The sequence below is a fragment of the Rhamphochromis longiceps genome, linkage group LG3, assembly GCF_057381845.1.
Source record: "Rhamphochromis longiceps isolate RC_006_pf linkage group LG3, R_longiceps_female_GT1.1, whole genome shotgun sequence".
Lineage (NCBI taxonomy): Eukaryota > Metazoa > Chordata > Actinopteri > Cichliformes > Cichlidae > Rhamphochromis > Rhamphochromis longiceps.
The window spans coordinates 41,019,474-41,035,935 of record NC_140559.1 but is presented as its reverse complement, the minus strand read 5'-3'; the positions used below and the strand labels follow the sequence as shown (position 1 = coordinate 41,035,935).

The 16,462-nt window shown below is 42.5% G+C and overlaps 1 protein-coding gene across 2 annotated transcripts in view; it reads right to left on the bottom strand.

Moving 5' to 3' along the window:
- Positions 1 to 16,462, bottom strand: part of pacs1b (phosphofurin acidic cluster sorting protein 1b) — a 70,035-nt gene that overhangs the window by 9,651 nt on the left and 43,922 nt on the right. For both annotated transcript variants that reach the window (XM_085397697.1, XM_085397707.1), the window contains exons 4-9: positions 16,077 to 16,202; positions 9,544 to 9,688; positions 9,339 to 9,430; positions 7,688 to 7,765; positions 4,415 to 4,474; positions 452 to 612 (exon numbers count right to left, since the gene is read on the bottom strand). In XM_085397697.1, coding sequence (XP_085253823.1) covers positions 452 to 612; positions 4,415 to 4,474; positions 7,688 to 7,765; positions 9,339 to 9,430; positions 9,544 to 9,688; positions 16,077 to 16,202 — 662 coding nt within the window. The remainder of the gene's footprint in view (positions 1 to 451; positions 613 to 4,414; positions 4,475 to 7,687; positions 7,766 to 9,338; positions 9,431 to 9,543; positions 9,689 to 16,076; positions 16,203 to 16,462) is intronic.

Genomic DNA, 16,462 nt, shown 5'->3' with positions numbered 1-16,462 from the left:
CACACACACACACACACACACACGTTAACTTTTTATTCAGATACTTACATAACACACATTTATTTTTTAATGATAGACAGAAAGAAAGAGCAGAACAGAAGAAAGTCAAGTAACAGCGGTAAGACTTCTGGGTTCTGGGTCACTCTGAGGCTTTCTGATGTTATTGAAAATAATGACTCAGACTGGGCAGCGATTCTGTGTCGTTTAAGTATGCAAAGAAGAATTTTTGAGCAAAATAATTATTATTCAAAAGTTCTGATCAAAGTTAAAACTGACCCAGTTTTGGCTCATGCCAAGCTTTTAATCTGTGGCTGTAATGAGCAGCTTCGCCCAACAGAGGGGGCTCTGAATTGTTAATGAAAGTCCTCTCTGTGTGCTCGTCAGTGTCTGTGCGGGTGAAGCGGGAGTGTGGGGATGAATATTAATGTCGCGTCTGTGCCAGTGCTCGTACCTCAGCTTAGGTTTGGGCGTGCTCAGGATGCTGTCGGTCTCGTCCAGCTCCGGCCCGCTGTCGCTCGGGTTGTACATCTCCAGGCTGTCGTACAGCTCGTCCAGGTCCTCCTCCACCTCCTGGATCTGCTCCCTGGACACGTGCTCCAGGCCAAAACCAACCTGGGAGAGACGCACGGAGGAGCGGGTGACCAACACACACGGTCGCTGTGCAGCTTTGACACCTAGAGTTTCTGTTTATCACCTGAATCTGTCACTTCTCTTCACACAAAAAGCACATCGACGGCAGCCTCCCTTCCTTTAAATGAGCACTAATCTCTGTGCGTACAGGGGACAGACATGTTGATACCAGCTGTGAAACCAGACACGGATCACTGCCTGTTTCTCTGTTGACACCACGGGGCTTTGCAAGCCCGCAATTTCACAGAAGCTGAATATCAAAAGTGAAAGAAGCGAGATGCTTACATGTCACAGTGACCTGGCTAACATCAGAGCGAGTCAGGCAGCTCAGCCTAACTCCTAAACAGGGAGCCCAGTTATAGCAGTGATTTGGACTTAAAGGGTAAGTATTCATGCATGTAATCATAAGCAATACAAGCAGGGATAAACAGAAATAACACGAGTTTGTGTTTGGACCAGCACTCCACTCCAAAAATGTTCATTCAGCGTGGGAACAGAGACATCACGTCTTTACGATTTAAAGCGCACTCAGGAGCCAGCCAGTAAACCACACACAATGGATAATCATTTGTATTGTTATCTGATGTGATAGCATAGCTGGTTCTGCTTTCATAATGTAACACTATCCGCCTGTGTGTGTGCGTGCATGTGTGTGAGATCACTGAGGGGGAAAAACAAGGTGGAGACGCATTCATTAGAAGCAACCACCTCAAAGTACTCCGACGGGTGTTTATATGTCTGTGGACAGACTTTTCATTGTGATTGTGTCATAGGCACACGCGTGGCTGGCATCTCAATGAAAGCAGACTTGGACGGCAGGATATTTCCTTAAGGAAAAACACCAGCGCTGTAAACAATATCATTTCAGTCGCTGGTACTGGGAATTTGTGTAAAGCACTACTGATCCATCAGTTCAATCACAAGCTGCACTTTTGTAATATTTGTTGAAATACATTGTGTTTTAACCTGCAGGAGGTCCTGAGTGTTTCAGATTGATGTGCATTCTCACGGAAAGTGTGTTTAGTGCATGATGTGAAGCTGTCCCCGCTGCTGCTATGGTGACGCTTTTCAACAAGTTTATGGTCTTTTTATGCATCAAATGACAGGTGAGGTGTCAGGCCCTTTGTAGTGTTATTGTTTGTCGAGGGGATTGATTTAGTTATTAGGCAGTTGGTCAAATAAGGTCAAAGTCTTACTGCCTTTAGTACACGTGGACTGATGGTGCATCAGAGGAATAACCGTGAGACGGCCTTGGTCTGAGAATTCTTTACTATCGAGTCAGATGTGATTTTATTGTAAAAATCATCTAGTTTGTTGTTCAACAAGGATAAGCTGGGGTAAAATTGGGTTTCTATTGCAGCGATGAGTTTCCAGATAGTTAATAATTAAACTTATGGCTGAATCTATAAGAATCCAACTATCCTCTGCTCCTTATCTGAGTTTGGGTCACAGGGACTCTGGGGCGGTGGGGGACTGAGTGTTTCTCAAGAGAGCCCAGAGGTATAATCTCTCCAGCTAGTCTCCTGGCAGCCTTCTCTCGGTAGGACATGGTTGAAACACCTCTTTTAGGTGACGTCCAGGAAGTATCCTAATCAGGACCACCTAAACTGACTCCTTTAGCCCACGGGGCCTTGACCTGATAAGGCTACATTGGTCCACAGGGGTTTGCTGCTTATTGGATTGAGCGGTGATCAGTGTGGAGGGCAATCCAATCCTCAGCTTCCATAACCAGTTTGCAGTACATGGAGCGTCACTTCTACCAAACCATCATTAAATAATCAGGTCAGATTTGACCAGAGGCCCTCGTCAGATTAGATCACACAGACTGAACAAGACCCACCTCTGAACTCCACTTTTGTTTCAATCTCAACTAAACACCTAAAAATTTTATAACTCTGTCTTGTGATGTTTTCCCAGTGACAAAATCTGTACACAAACAGACATAAACAACAAATATCAAACCGCCTTCGTGGTACTTAAAAAGTAGCAGAAAGAGTTTTGCTAGGATCAGCAATGTTTGTAATCACATGAATAAAGCAGAAGTAGATTTTCTGCAACACTGGTCACAGCAATACACATGGAACATTTTACAATAACAGTGATCTGAGTAATTAAAATAAAAGAAGTCACATGTTCAGGCTTTGCCTCTGCACACCATTACAGCAGATCTTAAAACAGCTTTAATTAAAGAAAGTGTTGCATTCAATGTTCAGGAATTACAGACATTTTTATAACCAGTCTCCTGTTTTCAGATGCTCCAAATTAACCGAACACAAGTCTAGAAGGCTGAAGTGTAGAGCTTATGGACGTCAGAAAATGCCGTTTCCTCACTTGGGATGCTTTGTTAGACCTTTAATGCAGCCGCTACTTTTTTGTGGGTCTCTGCCTTCAGTAGCCAAAATTCTGCTCCGCTGAGTTGAGATTAGGTGACTGACTTGAAGAAAATCACATTTATTTGCTTCAAGAATCTCTTGAGTTGCTTTTGCAGTTTGCTTTGGGTCATTATTTGCACTATGAAGCACTGTGTGACCAGTTCTGCAGCATATGACTGAATCTGAGCAGAACGTACAGCCCTGTGCACTTCACAGTTCATCCTGCTGCTTGCATCTGCAGTCACATCATTAACAAACACTACTGACCCAGTTCCACTGGCAGCCATACATGCCCTCGCCCTAACACTGCTGCCACTATGCTTCTCTTCCCATCATTCTGCTACTTTTTCATCTTAGTTTGATCCGTCCACAAAAAACTCTCCAGAACTGTGCGTGCTCTTATACATGTTTTCAGTCCAAGTCTGATGTGACTTAAGTGAAACCGCTGATGGTTTTCGTGCACCTTGGCCGTCTTCTGTGCTCTTTTAGGCTTTTTAGTGTAGCTGAGCTGCTGAGTGCATCCATTCTTTCTAACAATGCACCAGACTGTAGATTCTTTTCGCTACTGAAGTTTTTGCTCTTTCTGTGACAGGTTTCCCGAGATTTGCAGGCTTAATGACGGCATACTTCACTTGCACCGACATCTCTTGGGCCTCATATTTAAAATCCCAGTGAAAAGCTACCAAATACAAGTTTAATTAACTCCAGATCTTTTATCCTCTTAATTTGTCATTGAATAATGAATGGATGGGCATCATCTGGCTGCTGTGCAGCGAGTTATCCAATTAATTAAAAAAAAAACCTCGACTTAAAGCTGAAAATCTGCACGTTAATACCAAATCTGAAACTCCTCTGTGGTGGTGTGCAGACACAAAACTACACAAACAATCCAACTGTATGAAATCAAACAAAATCAATATGTCGTACACGCTTATACAAATAAAATAGCAATATTCCAATTTGCAATTTTGAAAAGCGACACGAGCAAGCACAGGATGCAAGCACAGACGAACAAAATTCGATTTGTAAAGACACAGAGGGAAGGTAATGAAATTTTAATAGATTGTAACACATACGCACCCACTTTGAGACAGCACACACATATTTTGCTTGACAGAAGCACACAAACACACACACACAAACATCTTTGTTCTATTTTAAATTACAATGTCATTGTGAGCTGCCAGCTGAATCTCAGTTGTTCTGCCACATCTCTCCCACACATCTCCGTGTGTCTTCAAAGCTCAACTGAAATACACGTCGACTCCCAACAACCTGGCAAACGCACACTCTGAACCTCGCACATAAAGCCGAAGTGTGGACGTGTGATATAAGTGATCAGGAAGGAAGAAGAGCCACGGAGAGGGGAGGGGAATAGAAGAGAGAAAAACAACGGAGAAATGAGCACCCACCTCATCTGTGACTTTAAACCTTTTCAGCAAGGCGACAAACTTCTGTTTGATGTTGGGTTGCTGTGAGAGAGAAAATGGAAAAAAAGGCACAACGTGAAATTCGGAGATAGATGTTCATATCAGTGTGTGTGCGTGTGTGTGGGGGGAGAACACGACAGCCTAGGGAAAACCGACAGGAGGCAATCTCCACGCACTTTTCACGCCTGATGAGTCAAAACAGCAGCAGTTAATGGATGCAGCATCACTTCTGCAAAGGAAAAATGTGCCTCGTGTTATTACACTGGAATATGTGAGAGCGGGCCCGTTACCGAGGTTATCCAAGTCGACGCTTCCCAACACGAGATGCGTTTCCTGAATAATCGCAAAGGACTGATTATCTTATTCAAAAAGTGATCTGAAAAAGGAAGACGTAACATTTACTGAACGCGAGTCTGGAGTTTTTCTTGAAACGTGCGACATCTGTCCGACTCGGCAGTTCAAAATTCAATTACATTTTTGCGTGCGTGACATTTGTGAGCCAGACGAGATTATCCTGCAAAAAGGAAGCGGATCTTCAAATGCACAAGTTATTTTTACCTCAAAAACTAAATCCAAGACTATTTCTAAAACACTACACTTTTTATAACCTGTAATAACCATTTGACGGCCTCATAGGTGAGTTGATATGCTTACTAACTAATTTGCACACGCAGCAGTTGCAGAGAAATGTTATAATTTATTGAGCCACCTGGTCTCTTGTATTAGCCTCTGGCTCATACTCTACAAACACATCACATAACGCCACCGTTGCTTTAAATGATAATGTAGTAAGCTCCAAGCAGCTGGTGACATTGTTGCACTTGCTCTGTTGACACAAAATAACTGCAATATGTTTAGAATAGGGTTTTTTTTTTCAATGTTGCAGTAAAGCTAAAGCAACTAAATACAATGTATTCACAAATAACACATTCATTTCAGACATAAATGTATAAGAGTATACAAAAGGTTCAGCTAAACAAAAATCAGAAACAAAGAAGGAATAAATCACATGGTCTAGTATGAATGGCCATGCGGGAGGTTTGACACCAGTGCTCGAATGTATTTACTGTCACATGTCAATCAATGGTATCCTGCGTTCTCATTGGTAGTCACTTTAATTGCTCACTTCAACCGTCAGAAAAGTTAAACTCAAGACCCGCCCACTATGTATTGCCGGCGATCATTTCCCCCATGGTTATTTGAAGTCATGGATTTCTATGGGGACTGGTTGCCATGGTGCCGCCAGTCACTGTGTGAATACCCCTTAACTCTGGACGTACCCACCCACCTGTTAGCTGTCAGTTATTTTGCCAAATGTCACTAACAACATTCACTGTGTGGCCCTACAAACTGCCCATTCACCTCTAAGCTGTAATAGTAGCACACTGTAGCAGTAATAGAGGTAGTTTATAAGGTAGCGAGCAGCAACCACCATAGCAGCTTCTGCAGTTCCTCCAATCACCACTCGAGGATGCTTCTAGAAGCAAAGCACACAGACTTTCATATCCAAATGATCAACATCACTGCAGAACGTGCTTACAGCCCAGTCCAAAACCTGTTTTGATTTCAGCAGCACATTTTTTCCCCCTAACATCGATGTTCACAGTTGTATGACTCACCCACTGAAATATTAAGCAGCAACAAGTCTTAGCTGTTTGTCAGACAGGTGGATGCCAACAGAGGCGTAGCTGCAGCTCCCTGTGACTAACGTTTGTCCTTTCGGTATCTCTGTGTTCATCTATTTGTTAATGTGCATCAGTGATTTGTGGCTTTACTGGATTCTTACATAATTCTGCATAAATCTAATAAACACTATGATTTTTCGGGTATGTAATTACCTGGATCAGTCAAAAACAGATTATTCTGCATGAATATTTAATCTAGAAAGCAATTTACTAAATGTACTTTCCAAAAAAATTTCTTTGATCCTATGATCGTGATCGAAATTTATATTAGTCAATGTGATTATTTCCCAACTGAGTTTACAAAGGCAGGACCTCTATTATTGTCCGCTGTGTTTTATAACTCATGACTTCGATGTCCTGATTGGACATGAAAAATACAGATAATGAACAAAAGGCATAGTTTCAAACGCTTGGCATCATCCTCTTATTCTGTGACATTAATTTAAATGCACAAAGTCAAGCAGCAAATACAGCCGACTCATAAACACACAACTGTCCTTGCAAACACTGCAGTTCACTGTTTAAATATGAAGATTATTCTACCTGAAGCCATCTTTGGGACACGGCATGTTTTTCTTTTTTAAAATTAGTGGAAACCCAACAATCTTCGCATGTGTGTAAATCTACTTCAGGCCAAACGTTAAAATAAAATTCTCAGCGTCGTTTTGGGTTTTAAAAAAAACAACAACCCAGAAACAAAACAAAAAAAGAAAGGATGAAAAACTCAGTTTGGATGTAAAAAATGAAGGAAAAAAAAGTACAAAGCAAAGCTTTCATCTGCAAAACAAGTGGGTGTCTGAGTGGCTGTGGAGAGTGAGAGTGTTTTGGAGGATTTGTCGCAATTTGCTGCTACGCAGTGGAGAGGGTCGGCTTCATGTCGGACCTCCTGGGGACGCACAGGGTGCAGGGTCTGCTGTAGGGGCTTTTAAGAGCGAGTACATATTTAATGTGTGTGTAGCAGTGCAGGTGGTTAGTGTGTGCATGTGTGCGCGCACGTGTGTGTGTGTTCTATAGAATCTACAAAGGTGCCGCAATAACAGCCTCCTTAGACAAACACAAGCACGCACATACCAAATGCTGCCTTTCTTCTGCTAAGCTGCAGCTCTACCTTCATTTTTTCCAGGGTGATTTAAAAAAATTTAAATTGTGTTGTAATCTGTGCCTCCTGCTGAGCCTTTATGTACAGTTTATGTGTGCGCGTGTGTGTCCGTGCAGCCTCAGGTTAAAATCGCCCTGATTACACGTAGAGTGAATGAGCGGCAGAAAATGGATTTGCAGATAAACCAACACGGGAGCGAGCCAGGCCGAGAGAGAGAGACAGGAGCGGGAGGGGAGGTTGGGGCGAGCAGATAAGGAGGAGAGGTTGAATGAGGTGAGGCGAGAGGCTGCGCAGGAGGAGGGAGGGTTGTTGAGTCCAGTCAAATCAAATTTATCTGAAACGGCCGTCGCACGAAGCGGGTTTGCTGCAAAAGTGCTTCACGCACAAAACAAGCAGGTAGGCAGAAAAACGAGTATAAAAGAGAGGGAGGATGAAGGGGGAGATCAGGGAGGGGGCTTTTCTTCTCCTTACCCTGGTGATACCAGCGTTGGAAGGCAGCTTATGCCTCGGCTTCTTCTTCCTCACCTCCTCGTCTTCATCAAACAGATACTGAGAAGGAAAAAGTGAGAGAAACACGAATGAGAGGAAGACGAGGAGAGCAAGTGGTGTTTTAAAGGTTAGTTCAAGGTCGCCAACTCCAGCTATAAGAAAAAAAACTAATGAGTCTTAGCGACACAATTTGTCTGCGTGGTTACACTGTTGCTCCTGGTAACATGGATACATTGTTTTTTCATTCAGCTGCTGGCTGCCAACATGAAGCCAAAAACCACTATTTCTCTTTATTTTGTGTTTTTTGGTTGTCGTTCCTCCTTTTGTGCCAGCGAAACAAAGAAATCAGTTTTTAGGTTTCTGTAATTACTAATACTGTGACTTAAACCTTAGGTGCAGCTCTAATAGCTTAATCAGTAGGTCACTAAATGTATTCTTATTTTTCAATAGACTGATATCAGTAAACAAGGCTGACATTAGCCAATACAGATAATCGGGCGCTATATTCATGCATGGTCAGTATTTATCTGAAATGTAGTTTCTTCAGGAGAATTTTTCATGATATAATATCACAATCCTTTAATGTCATTAATGCACTAACCAAAGTCAGTGCGCAAATCTGGAAATCTGGCAACACTGGCTCGCCATGTTGCCAGGTGACAAGTAGAGCAGAATAGATGTGGCTAACTTGGCCGACCCTGACGTTCAATTAAAATCAATTAAAACAACAGCTTGTGTTTATCCCCCCCATCTGTCTCTCATTTAGCAGTGTTGAAATGTCCCTCAAAACTCAGCTTAACTTGCCCTTGGTTATATTATCATCAAAACACACAAAAACCATGAAAACAAGAAACTGAACCCCAGCTCTGACCCGATTCCTGCTTCAGTATTGAAGTTAATTCTTCACCTCTCTACCGTAACGCCCTGCGCTCCGTTTATCCTCCCTCTTGGCGCTCGGATTCCCTCCGTCTCTCCCTTCTGCCTTTTCAATCTGGCCCCCAAAAGCCTCATTGCTCTCTTCTTATCTCTCCATGCTGTCTTTTTGCTCCTTTCAATCTCTCGCACCGATGGGCGCCAATTCCCCTTACGTCCCCCTGAGACCCACCGTCTTCTCTCTCGTAATCTCAGAAAGAAGGTAACATAATAAAGAAAGCACCAGTGCTCCGCTGATCATCACACCAGTGTCACTGTGAACTGATGCTCCTGGAGAAAACCCAATAACCCCGTCGGTTCGACCAAATCTGGACGACTCGCTTTTTCTGTCGTTCCTGTGTCTGCTTATACAAAAATATTTATTTGTAGACGTGGAAATCAGTGGGAATTATGGTATTGGTTCAAATGTGAGAGCTGGGTTTTTGATTTTTAGATGTTTTCATTCTTTGTAAAGCTGTAAATATAAATTATTTATGATCTGTGCTGCTCACATACTTTCAGCAGCCGCTTCCATGATGTAAAACAACTTGAAAATGGAGGGCGAGGCATTAATATTTAATTAAAACAACAACAACAAGCTCGTGTTGAAAAGTGTAGAAACCATATTAGCTCAAATGTGATGGCATTAAATGCTTTCCAAAGCAAGCAGAGTGACTGCAAGATTAACCATGAAGTGATTGTTGTCCTCATCTCAACACACCTGCCCGTGAATGGGGTCATCGCTGCCTTCCTGCTCTGACGAGTAGCTCTCCTCCTCTTCTTCAGAGTAGTTGTCGATGTCTGGAGAACGATCTAGGGAGACGCAGAAAAAGAGACGCCACTGAGGAATGGGAGCAAACTGACAGGAGGAGGGCAGACACAGACTATTAGAGAGAAAGATAGATTCGGTGAGATGATGTGCGCACCAGACATCTTTGCTTTAGGTCCCTCGTGATCGATGGGCTGACTCGACAGGGAGTAGACTCTGATCTCAGCCACGGGCACTGAGGCATCCTTCACCTGGCTGTGCAGCCCCAGGATCTGGGCACCCTCGCTGGGGTGCTGCATCACCTTGAGGAAGGAAAAAAGCAGCAGCGTTTAAACGAGATCAGAGTCAGCTGGATTAAATGTAAATGTATCCACATTCTAGCTACGTTTTTATCCACAAGTATCCACAACTTAGTGTGTGCTAGCCTGTATGAGATTTGAATAGAATCTCGACGTTCTCTTTAAAAGAAACTCTTCCCAAATGAGCGTCTGAATAGTCAAATAGCAGCATGCAAACAGAAAGAAGGAGACTGAAAAAACAAAGAAGTCAGATAATCTTTTTAACTGAATTATTGAGGATAAAATCTACTTATTTCCATTCTTGGTCTTCCTGTACAGACAAAGTAGGGATACACTGGACTATACATCATTTAAACAGCATTAGACGAGGAGGGGAAACAGCAGTGAAGCAATAGAGACTGGCATGAAAGCTCTGCAGATGGAGAGAACAATAAAGAAACCGGGAGACAAAACAAGGCTGAGGAAAATGAACAAAACCAGACGCCGACAGAGAAAGCACGCACAGGCGAGGCAGAGGCAATCAATTCTCTGTGCGGCTGCAGCAAAGAGCAGCGCCACGTCTGCTGTGTGTGTCTGTGTGTGTTTGTGCGTCTAACCGAGTGACACCCAGCCTCTCTCAGGAATCTGGTCACACTCGCACATTTAATGAAGTCTGAGCAGCTTATTATGGAGCCAGCCTTAGCCAAACATTCAAGGAGAGAGACGTTGTTGCCGTGCATCCATTCACCTACACTGGCGCACATGCTGCCGATAGGCTCCCGAAGCTTCCTGCAGCTGCTAATTTTAACCATTTTCTCAAAGAAAGACAATTATGCAAATCTATCAAACAGCATGAAGATGAACATGCGTGTCTGAGAGGAACACAGACGTAATTCGACTGCTTTTCCCCTCATGAAGACAGTAAAACCCACACAAGGATTCAGTGCAGGCGCATCTTCTGAATCTTTACGCAGTTTTAAAAATTAAAGTAGTTAAATGCCACCTGAGCTCATGATGCTTTATTTTCTTCACGTAGTAAAAAATTAAATAGCAGTAATGATGACTTTAACATGATTTTAATATATCTTCAAAGCCTAAAAGTCAGAAACATTTATAGATATTGATTAAATTAAGAAAAAGTAATGAAACCAATGTTTTATTTCTCAGTATCGTGAAAGCACACGGGCAATAAATGACAAGATGATTTTAAAGGAATTGTTATGTCATCTCGCTCTCACACTTCCACTTCTTACAAAATTGTGCATTTTATGGAGGATTTCATGGTGCTTAAAAAGTGACAACCAGTAATTTTACACCGCTAGATCTTTGAATAACCTCCCTCCACCAATGACATCACATAAAACCTCCAACTGAAAGTGAGCCTGTGTGGTTTGCACGCTCTACAAAAAAAAAAAAAAATAAAAAAAAAATTAACAGTAATTTAAAGCTTTAAAGTCTCGTACAAATAAAAAAAATCACAACTCACACAATAAACCCCCTGTGAGCATCGTTCATGTACGAACAAATTTTGGTAGATGTCCAAATAGTCTGGAGATAGTTTGTAACAAAGGTAATAAGGAGTCGATTCCTACTGTGCAGGATTTAACAGTAAATCACAAGCTAACAGCTCTCTGAATGAATGAGTTTTGAGCTGTGTGTGAATCAGCTTCACTTTTAGATTCAGACTGGAAGCCTTTCACACCAATTGCCTCTAAAGTGTTTACTACCAGGTAAATCAAAGCCATTCGTTACTCTCATTATTAGTCGCTTTGATCGTTCGCCTTGAAGTTGAGAAAGTTTATCTTGAGTCCTGCCCACTAGTTGCTAGTTTGCCCATATTTTTACCACATTTTTGAACATAGTTGCTTCACTTTCTATCGTCTCTGATGGCTGTGAATCACTTCCAGAGTGGACGTAGTTTCAGTCCCCAAAGAAAAGTCCAACTTCAAAACATTAAAAAAGCAGCTTGACACCAAAAAAAAAAACCCCTAAAATGTGTGGGTGGTCTACTGCTAACCTGCTCCTGTGCAGCCATCGATCTTTAACCACCTCACCAGCTTAAGCTTTTATTAGGGCTCAGGATCACGGCTGCTTGATTGACAGGTGAGAGGAGCGCAGGCTGACTGCTAACTTCACCTCGGCCGCTTTGAGTTGCTAATCTCGACTTCAAGGCCGTATCTGTGGTGTTGGTGGCTCTTGTAGCATTTTGTATGCAGACAAATAAAACAGCTTCCTGTGTGGTCCGAGACAATAAGAGCTTGTCAGAGAGGTCTGTGCTGTGTTTCTGTGAGTGTCTCATTAGTCTGTTATTGTGCACTAATTAGCGGCCATCCTTCTCTGTAATGTAAACATATAACACAGCTTATTGGCGCTCTTTACCAACTAAGCTTGCTACGACTTCAATAGAAAACTCAAAGCTGCAGAACAGTGCTTCACATCACACTGCCTACTCTGCCTCTGTATAACATTCATGGCCGTGTCACACTTGCTCTCAACAGTAACTTTGTCGACACACTTTCACTTAGACGTAACTTATGTAAGTATTTTATTATGGCCCATAACTGAAGGCAGCTGCTGAGCTTGTGTTCATTTATTCAAACAAAGCACTGATTGCAGTGAACACATACTGTGCAGTGTGACGGTTAAAGATAGCTATACTCAGTCTCCGAAATACATGGCAGCTTCTGAAAATCTCTGCAAAATGAACTTTGTGCATTTTTTCTGTGGATTAAATTTGCCATCCCACGAGGCATCGGGGGGCTTTGGCGCACATGTCTGTTGAGACACCATGAGTGTATAGAATAGTTAAAAACAAAAAAACGTAACTGAAATTAGACATTTTCAGCACTAACAGTCAAAATAAAACCGAGATGCGCAAATCTACAAATCTACTATGGCAACTAAATGAAAGGAAACTGAAGTGTGAAGAAAACTTCAAAATAAAAGCAAAATGAAAACAAATGAAGAATTCTAAATATGCAAAAACACGCAGCCACTGTTGAACAATGTTTAGTAACACTCGAGAAATTAAAGGTTCAGAGCCCGCTCAAACGAGACGTAGCGCATAACTACGACTGCAGTGAGTCCATCACTCCACTCAGAAATCGACTAACCCGTTAATCTGGTCCTCGACTCTCACCGTACCTTGTGGGTACAAAAATACTACTTTGTAGCAGTTAAACTGTGATATCCTTGGTATTTTTCGACGATTTATCTAAAGAAAAGGAAACAAATGATGTGTTCTTGCAACATGCTGATAGTAACAAAGTGCCTAAAGATACAATTGTTATCTGTACTGTGTAAACACAACACTGGTTAGTCCAGAGAGACTGGACTGAAAATATGTGGAAAAAGCAGCCAAACAAAAGCTTTTAAAGACCTTCAGAAATCCTGGAGAACTTTTGCTCCGTACCACATGAAAGGCTATTCAGAAGCAAAATATAAAGAAATGGGGAGTGGCTCAAGACTTTTGCGCCGTCCTGAACTTCTTCTGAGTTATCCTTCATTTGCTTCCCAACCAGTCACGGCTTCTTGAACCTGGTTCTGGAAGTTTCTTCCTGTCAAAAGGGAGTTCTTCCTTCCCACTGTCATCAAAGTGCTCGCTCATAGGGGCTCATCTGATTGTTGGGGTTTCTCTGTATTGTTATAGCCTTACAATGTAACGTATAAATAAAACTGAATTTGTAAGATTTCAGATTCAGAAGCAAAATGTTTCTGAAATCATGAACAGGTTCAGCAGTTCATTCTCCTCCTGCTGCTTGCAGGGTCAGTGGAAACTACCTGTCATATTAAGGCAGCACAGTGCCATAAACATGACATTTCTCTGTGACTCTGAAAGCCCACGTGTGTCCCCTGTAGCGTATTATTTTCCTGACACACACACAGAGCTTTAGGCAGAATATGGCAGCAGAGTAACTTCTGCTGTGGCTCAGAGGGAATGAGTTTGAACCTGCCGTACGTACGAGTCTGAATTTATGGCCTCTGTCCTTTATAAAGCACTCAACAGACAAATTGTCTGTTGAGACTGGCTCTGGAATAAAATGTGACTTTATTATATATGCAGGGACGGCCATGGACAGCCAGCAGGCACCAAAAACATAGTTTAATCAGGACTGGAAGTCTGACTTAGGGTTGGATGTATTATAACAGCTCACTCTACCGTATTTGGTTCAGTTCCATCTACAAAGACACTCCTGTAAACATGAGATCAGACCCGTTTGTTGAGTGACTGTGGATTTATGTTCTTTTCTCTCCATAAAACATTTTATGTGAAGCCAGAGAGTTGAAGGTGTTTTACACATTTAATAATCCTGACTTACACACACACACAGCTGGTGAAAGCTAACAGGCGTTCCTAAAGGACAAAGACCGTCCACACGTGCGCACACAAGTACAGACGGCATAAATCACCAGCCTTTTAAAGCAGTTTCATATCGGAGGAAGCAGGGAATGTGAGGAGCTTTTGGCAGAAGAGGCTGAAATTTAATTGTACGTTTGATTTGTGGCGACATTTATGTCGGCCGAGAAGAGGACGCCGGGCCAGAGATCAAAATCCAGCGTCTGATTTGAAAGCGCACTCGGCGAATTGAGTTTACGTGAAGGTTAAATGAAGGTTGGCAATAAATACGTTTTGCGAGCCGCCGCTGTGAATGAAAATTTCCTGAATGACAAAGGAGGAGAGGAATGATGTGTATGAAGGGAGCTGCCACAAGAGAGGAGCATCGCGGATTATCGTGCTGGATATTAGCTTTAGAAAACGTTCTGCGAAGACCGGCTGAGAAATGAAGATCGGATTTAAGCAGAGGGCAGAAGCTGCATGTTTAGAGAGATGAGACCGTGACCGGTGGCTTGTTGGGTCAACAGCTCAGATCAGCTGGGACTTTTGTCTGGCTGCAAAGGATGAGACTCCACTGACTCAACAGCTCGCAGCTGACGCACCCTCAAACATGCAGCTTAACCTCCATCTGCTGCCTCAGAGGCGCCCAGTGCTGGAAATGTAAGAATAAATAATAATACTATAGCCACACGTCTGTTAAAGCAAAGTGCAATCGCTCACCTGCCTGATACTCATTTCCCTGCAATGCTGACACAAACACGAGATTCTGCAAAGTCGCAACTCTGCGCTTCACCTCTTTGAAGACCGCAGAGAAATGTAACTGCTGCTGAGAGGACGCGCGGCCGTCTCACAGTCGGCGTTTCACTTTGAATTTTCTACATTTTTGGGAACGAGCTCAATCTTGAACACTGTCAGAGGATTTCGTCTGTTTTTCAGCTGGACTTAAAGACAATTGGAAATTTGGCCATAAATCAAGAATGATAGAATTTAATGATATCACGATATGTGGCAGCACGGTGGTGCAGTGGTTAGCACCGTTAGTGGGGTTAGCTTAATTGGTGACTCTAAATTGCCTGTAGGTGTGAATGTAAGTGTGAATGGTCTGCGACAGACTGGCGACCTGCCCAGGTTGTACCCCGCCTCTTACCCTTTGGCAGCGGTAGTATGGTGGTACATCCCTGAATTAGATAAATGGAAGAAAACAGATGTATGGATGTTTAACCGACATGTTTGGAAGCTGGTAAGAAGTGATTTCAAATGATCACTGATTGGTGGATTTAATTGCCCCCTTCCCTACGTGTTGGATACTTAAGATACATTTTCTCGCTCTCCTGTAATCATAACACTCTGCGTAAAATAGAGCTTTTGTGGACAAAAACACAACACAAACGCTGCTTTTCTCTGCCTCTTTCTCTCTCACACAAACGTCCGAACAATCATTAAGACTCTCCCTCCTTCCACATCTTAAATTATCTGTCTCCATTCAGCTCCCTTTGTCCTCTTATTTACCTCCAATTGTTTGCAAGCAGCTAGCAGCAGTCAAACTCTGACAATAGAAACGATCCTGCTGCCTTTTCTCCAGAAATTGTTCGCTCTAGTTTTGACTCGTCACAGTCTTTTGTTTGGAGAGCACTACAACTGTGCAAAAGTGCCGCGAACAAGGTCAGCTGGCACAGATGTCTCCTATAAGAGCTTCGGGCTAAACTTTATTTTCCATCACTCGCCGATGAATCATCTATAAATGTTTCAACAAAAAGCTGCAGCACTGCTTCCAGTAAAGAAACGCTGAGGGTTTATTTATGGGTTTAAATAAATGCACATTGCTATTCAAAGAAGCTAAACCTAATTTAGAAAAACACATTTAGAAAGATAAAAAAAAAGGCCAACGGGAGACGTATTGAATGTAGCTCAAATGTCCCATTTTCACAGGTTTATTCTACATGCAATAAATGCAGCACATTTAAGGCATTTGAGGAAACGTCAGGAATAATCAAGGAGGAAGAAGCTGAAGAGGAAAGTGATCAGATTTAAAGGTTAAGAAAAACAGAATAAATCACCTCTGCAGGTTTACGTTACCTCGGCCATGTTGATTAGACCCAAAGCCAGGGTCTTGTAGCCCAGGATGGTCCTGTTCTTGTATCGCTTGCGCCTCTGCAGCATGATCTGAAGCTTGTTGGCATCTCTCTTTAAGAAATGTGGATACTGCAGGTAGAAACAAACACACACACACACAACACAAATTTCCTGAATGAATTCAGATGTTTCAATAAATAATGTTTATTTCTCAGGACTTGATAATTAGACTGATCCAAGCTTCTTGTATAAGTCCCCTCACACACACTGACCTCGCTCAGCATCCCCAGGTGTCAAACTACTTAGTCTGAGCCCAACTATGACATAACCCATCATTAACGATCTCAGCAGCTGCACTATAAATGGAACCAAACTCGCTCCTGTAACAA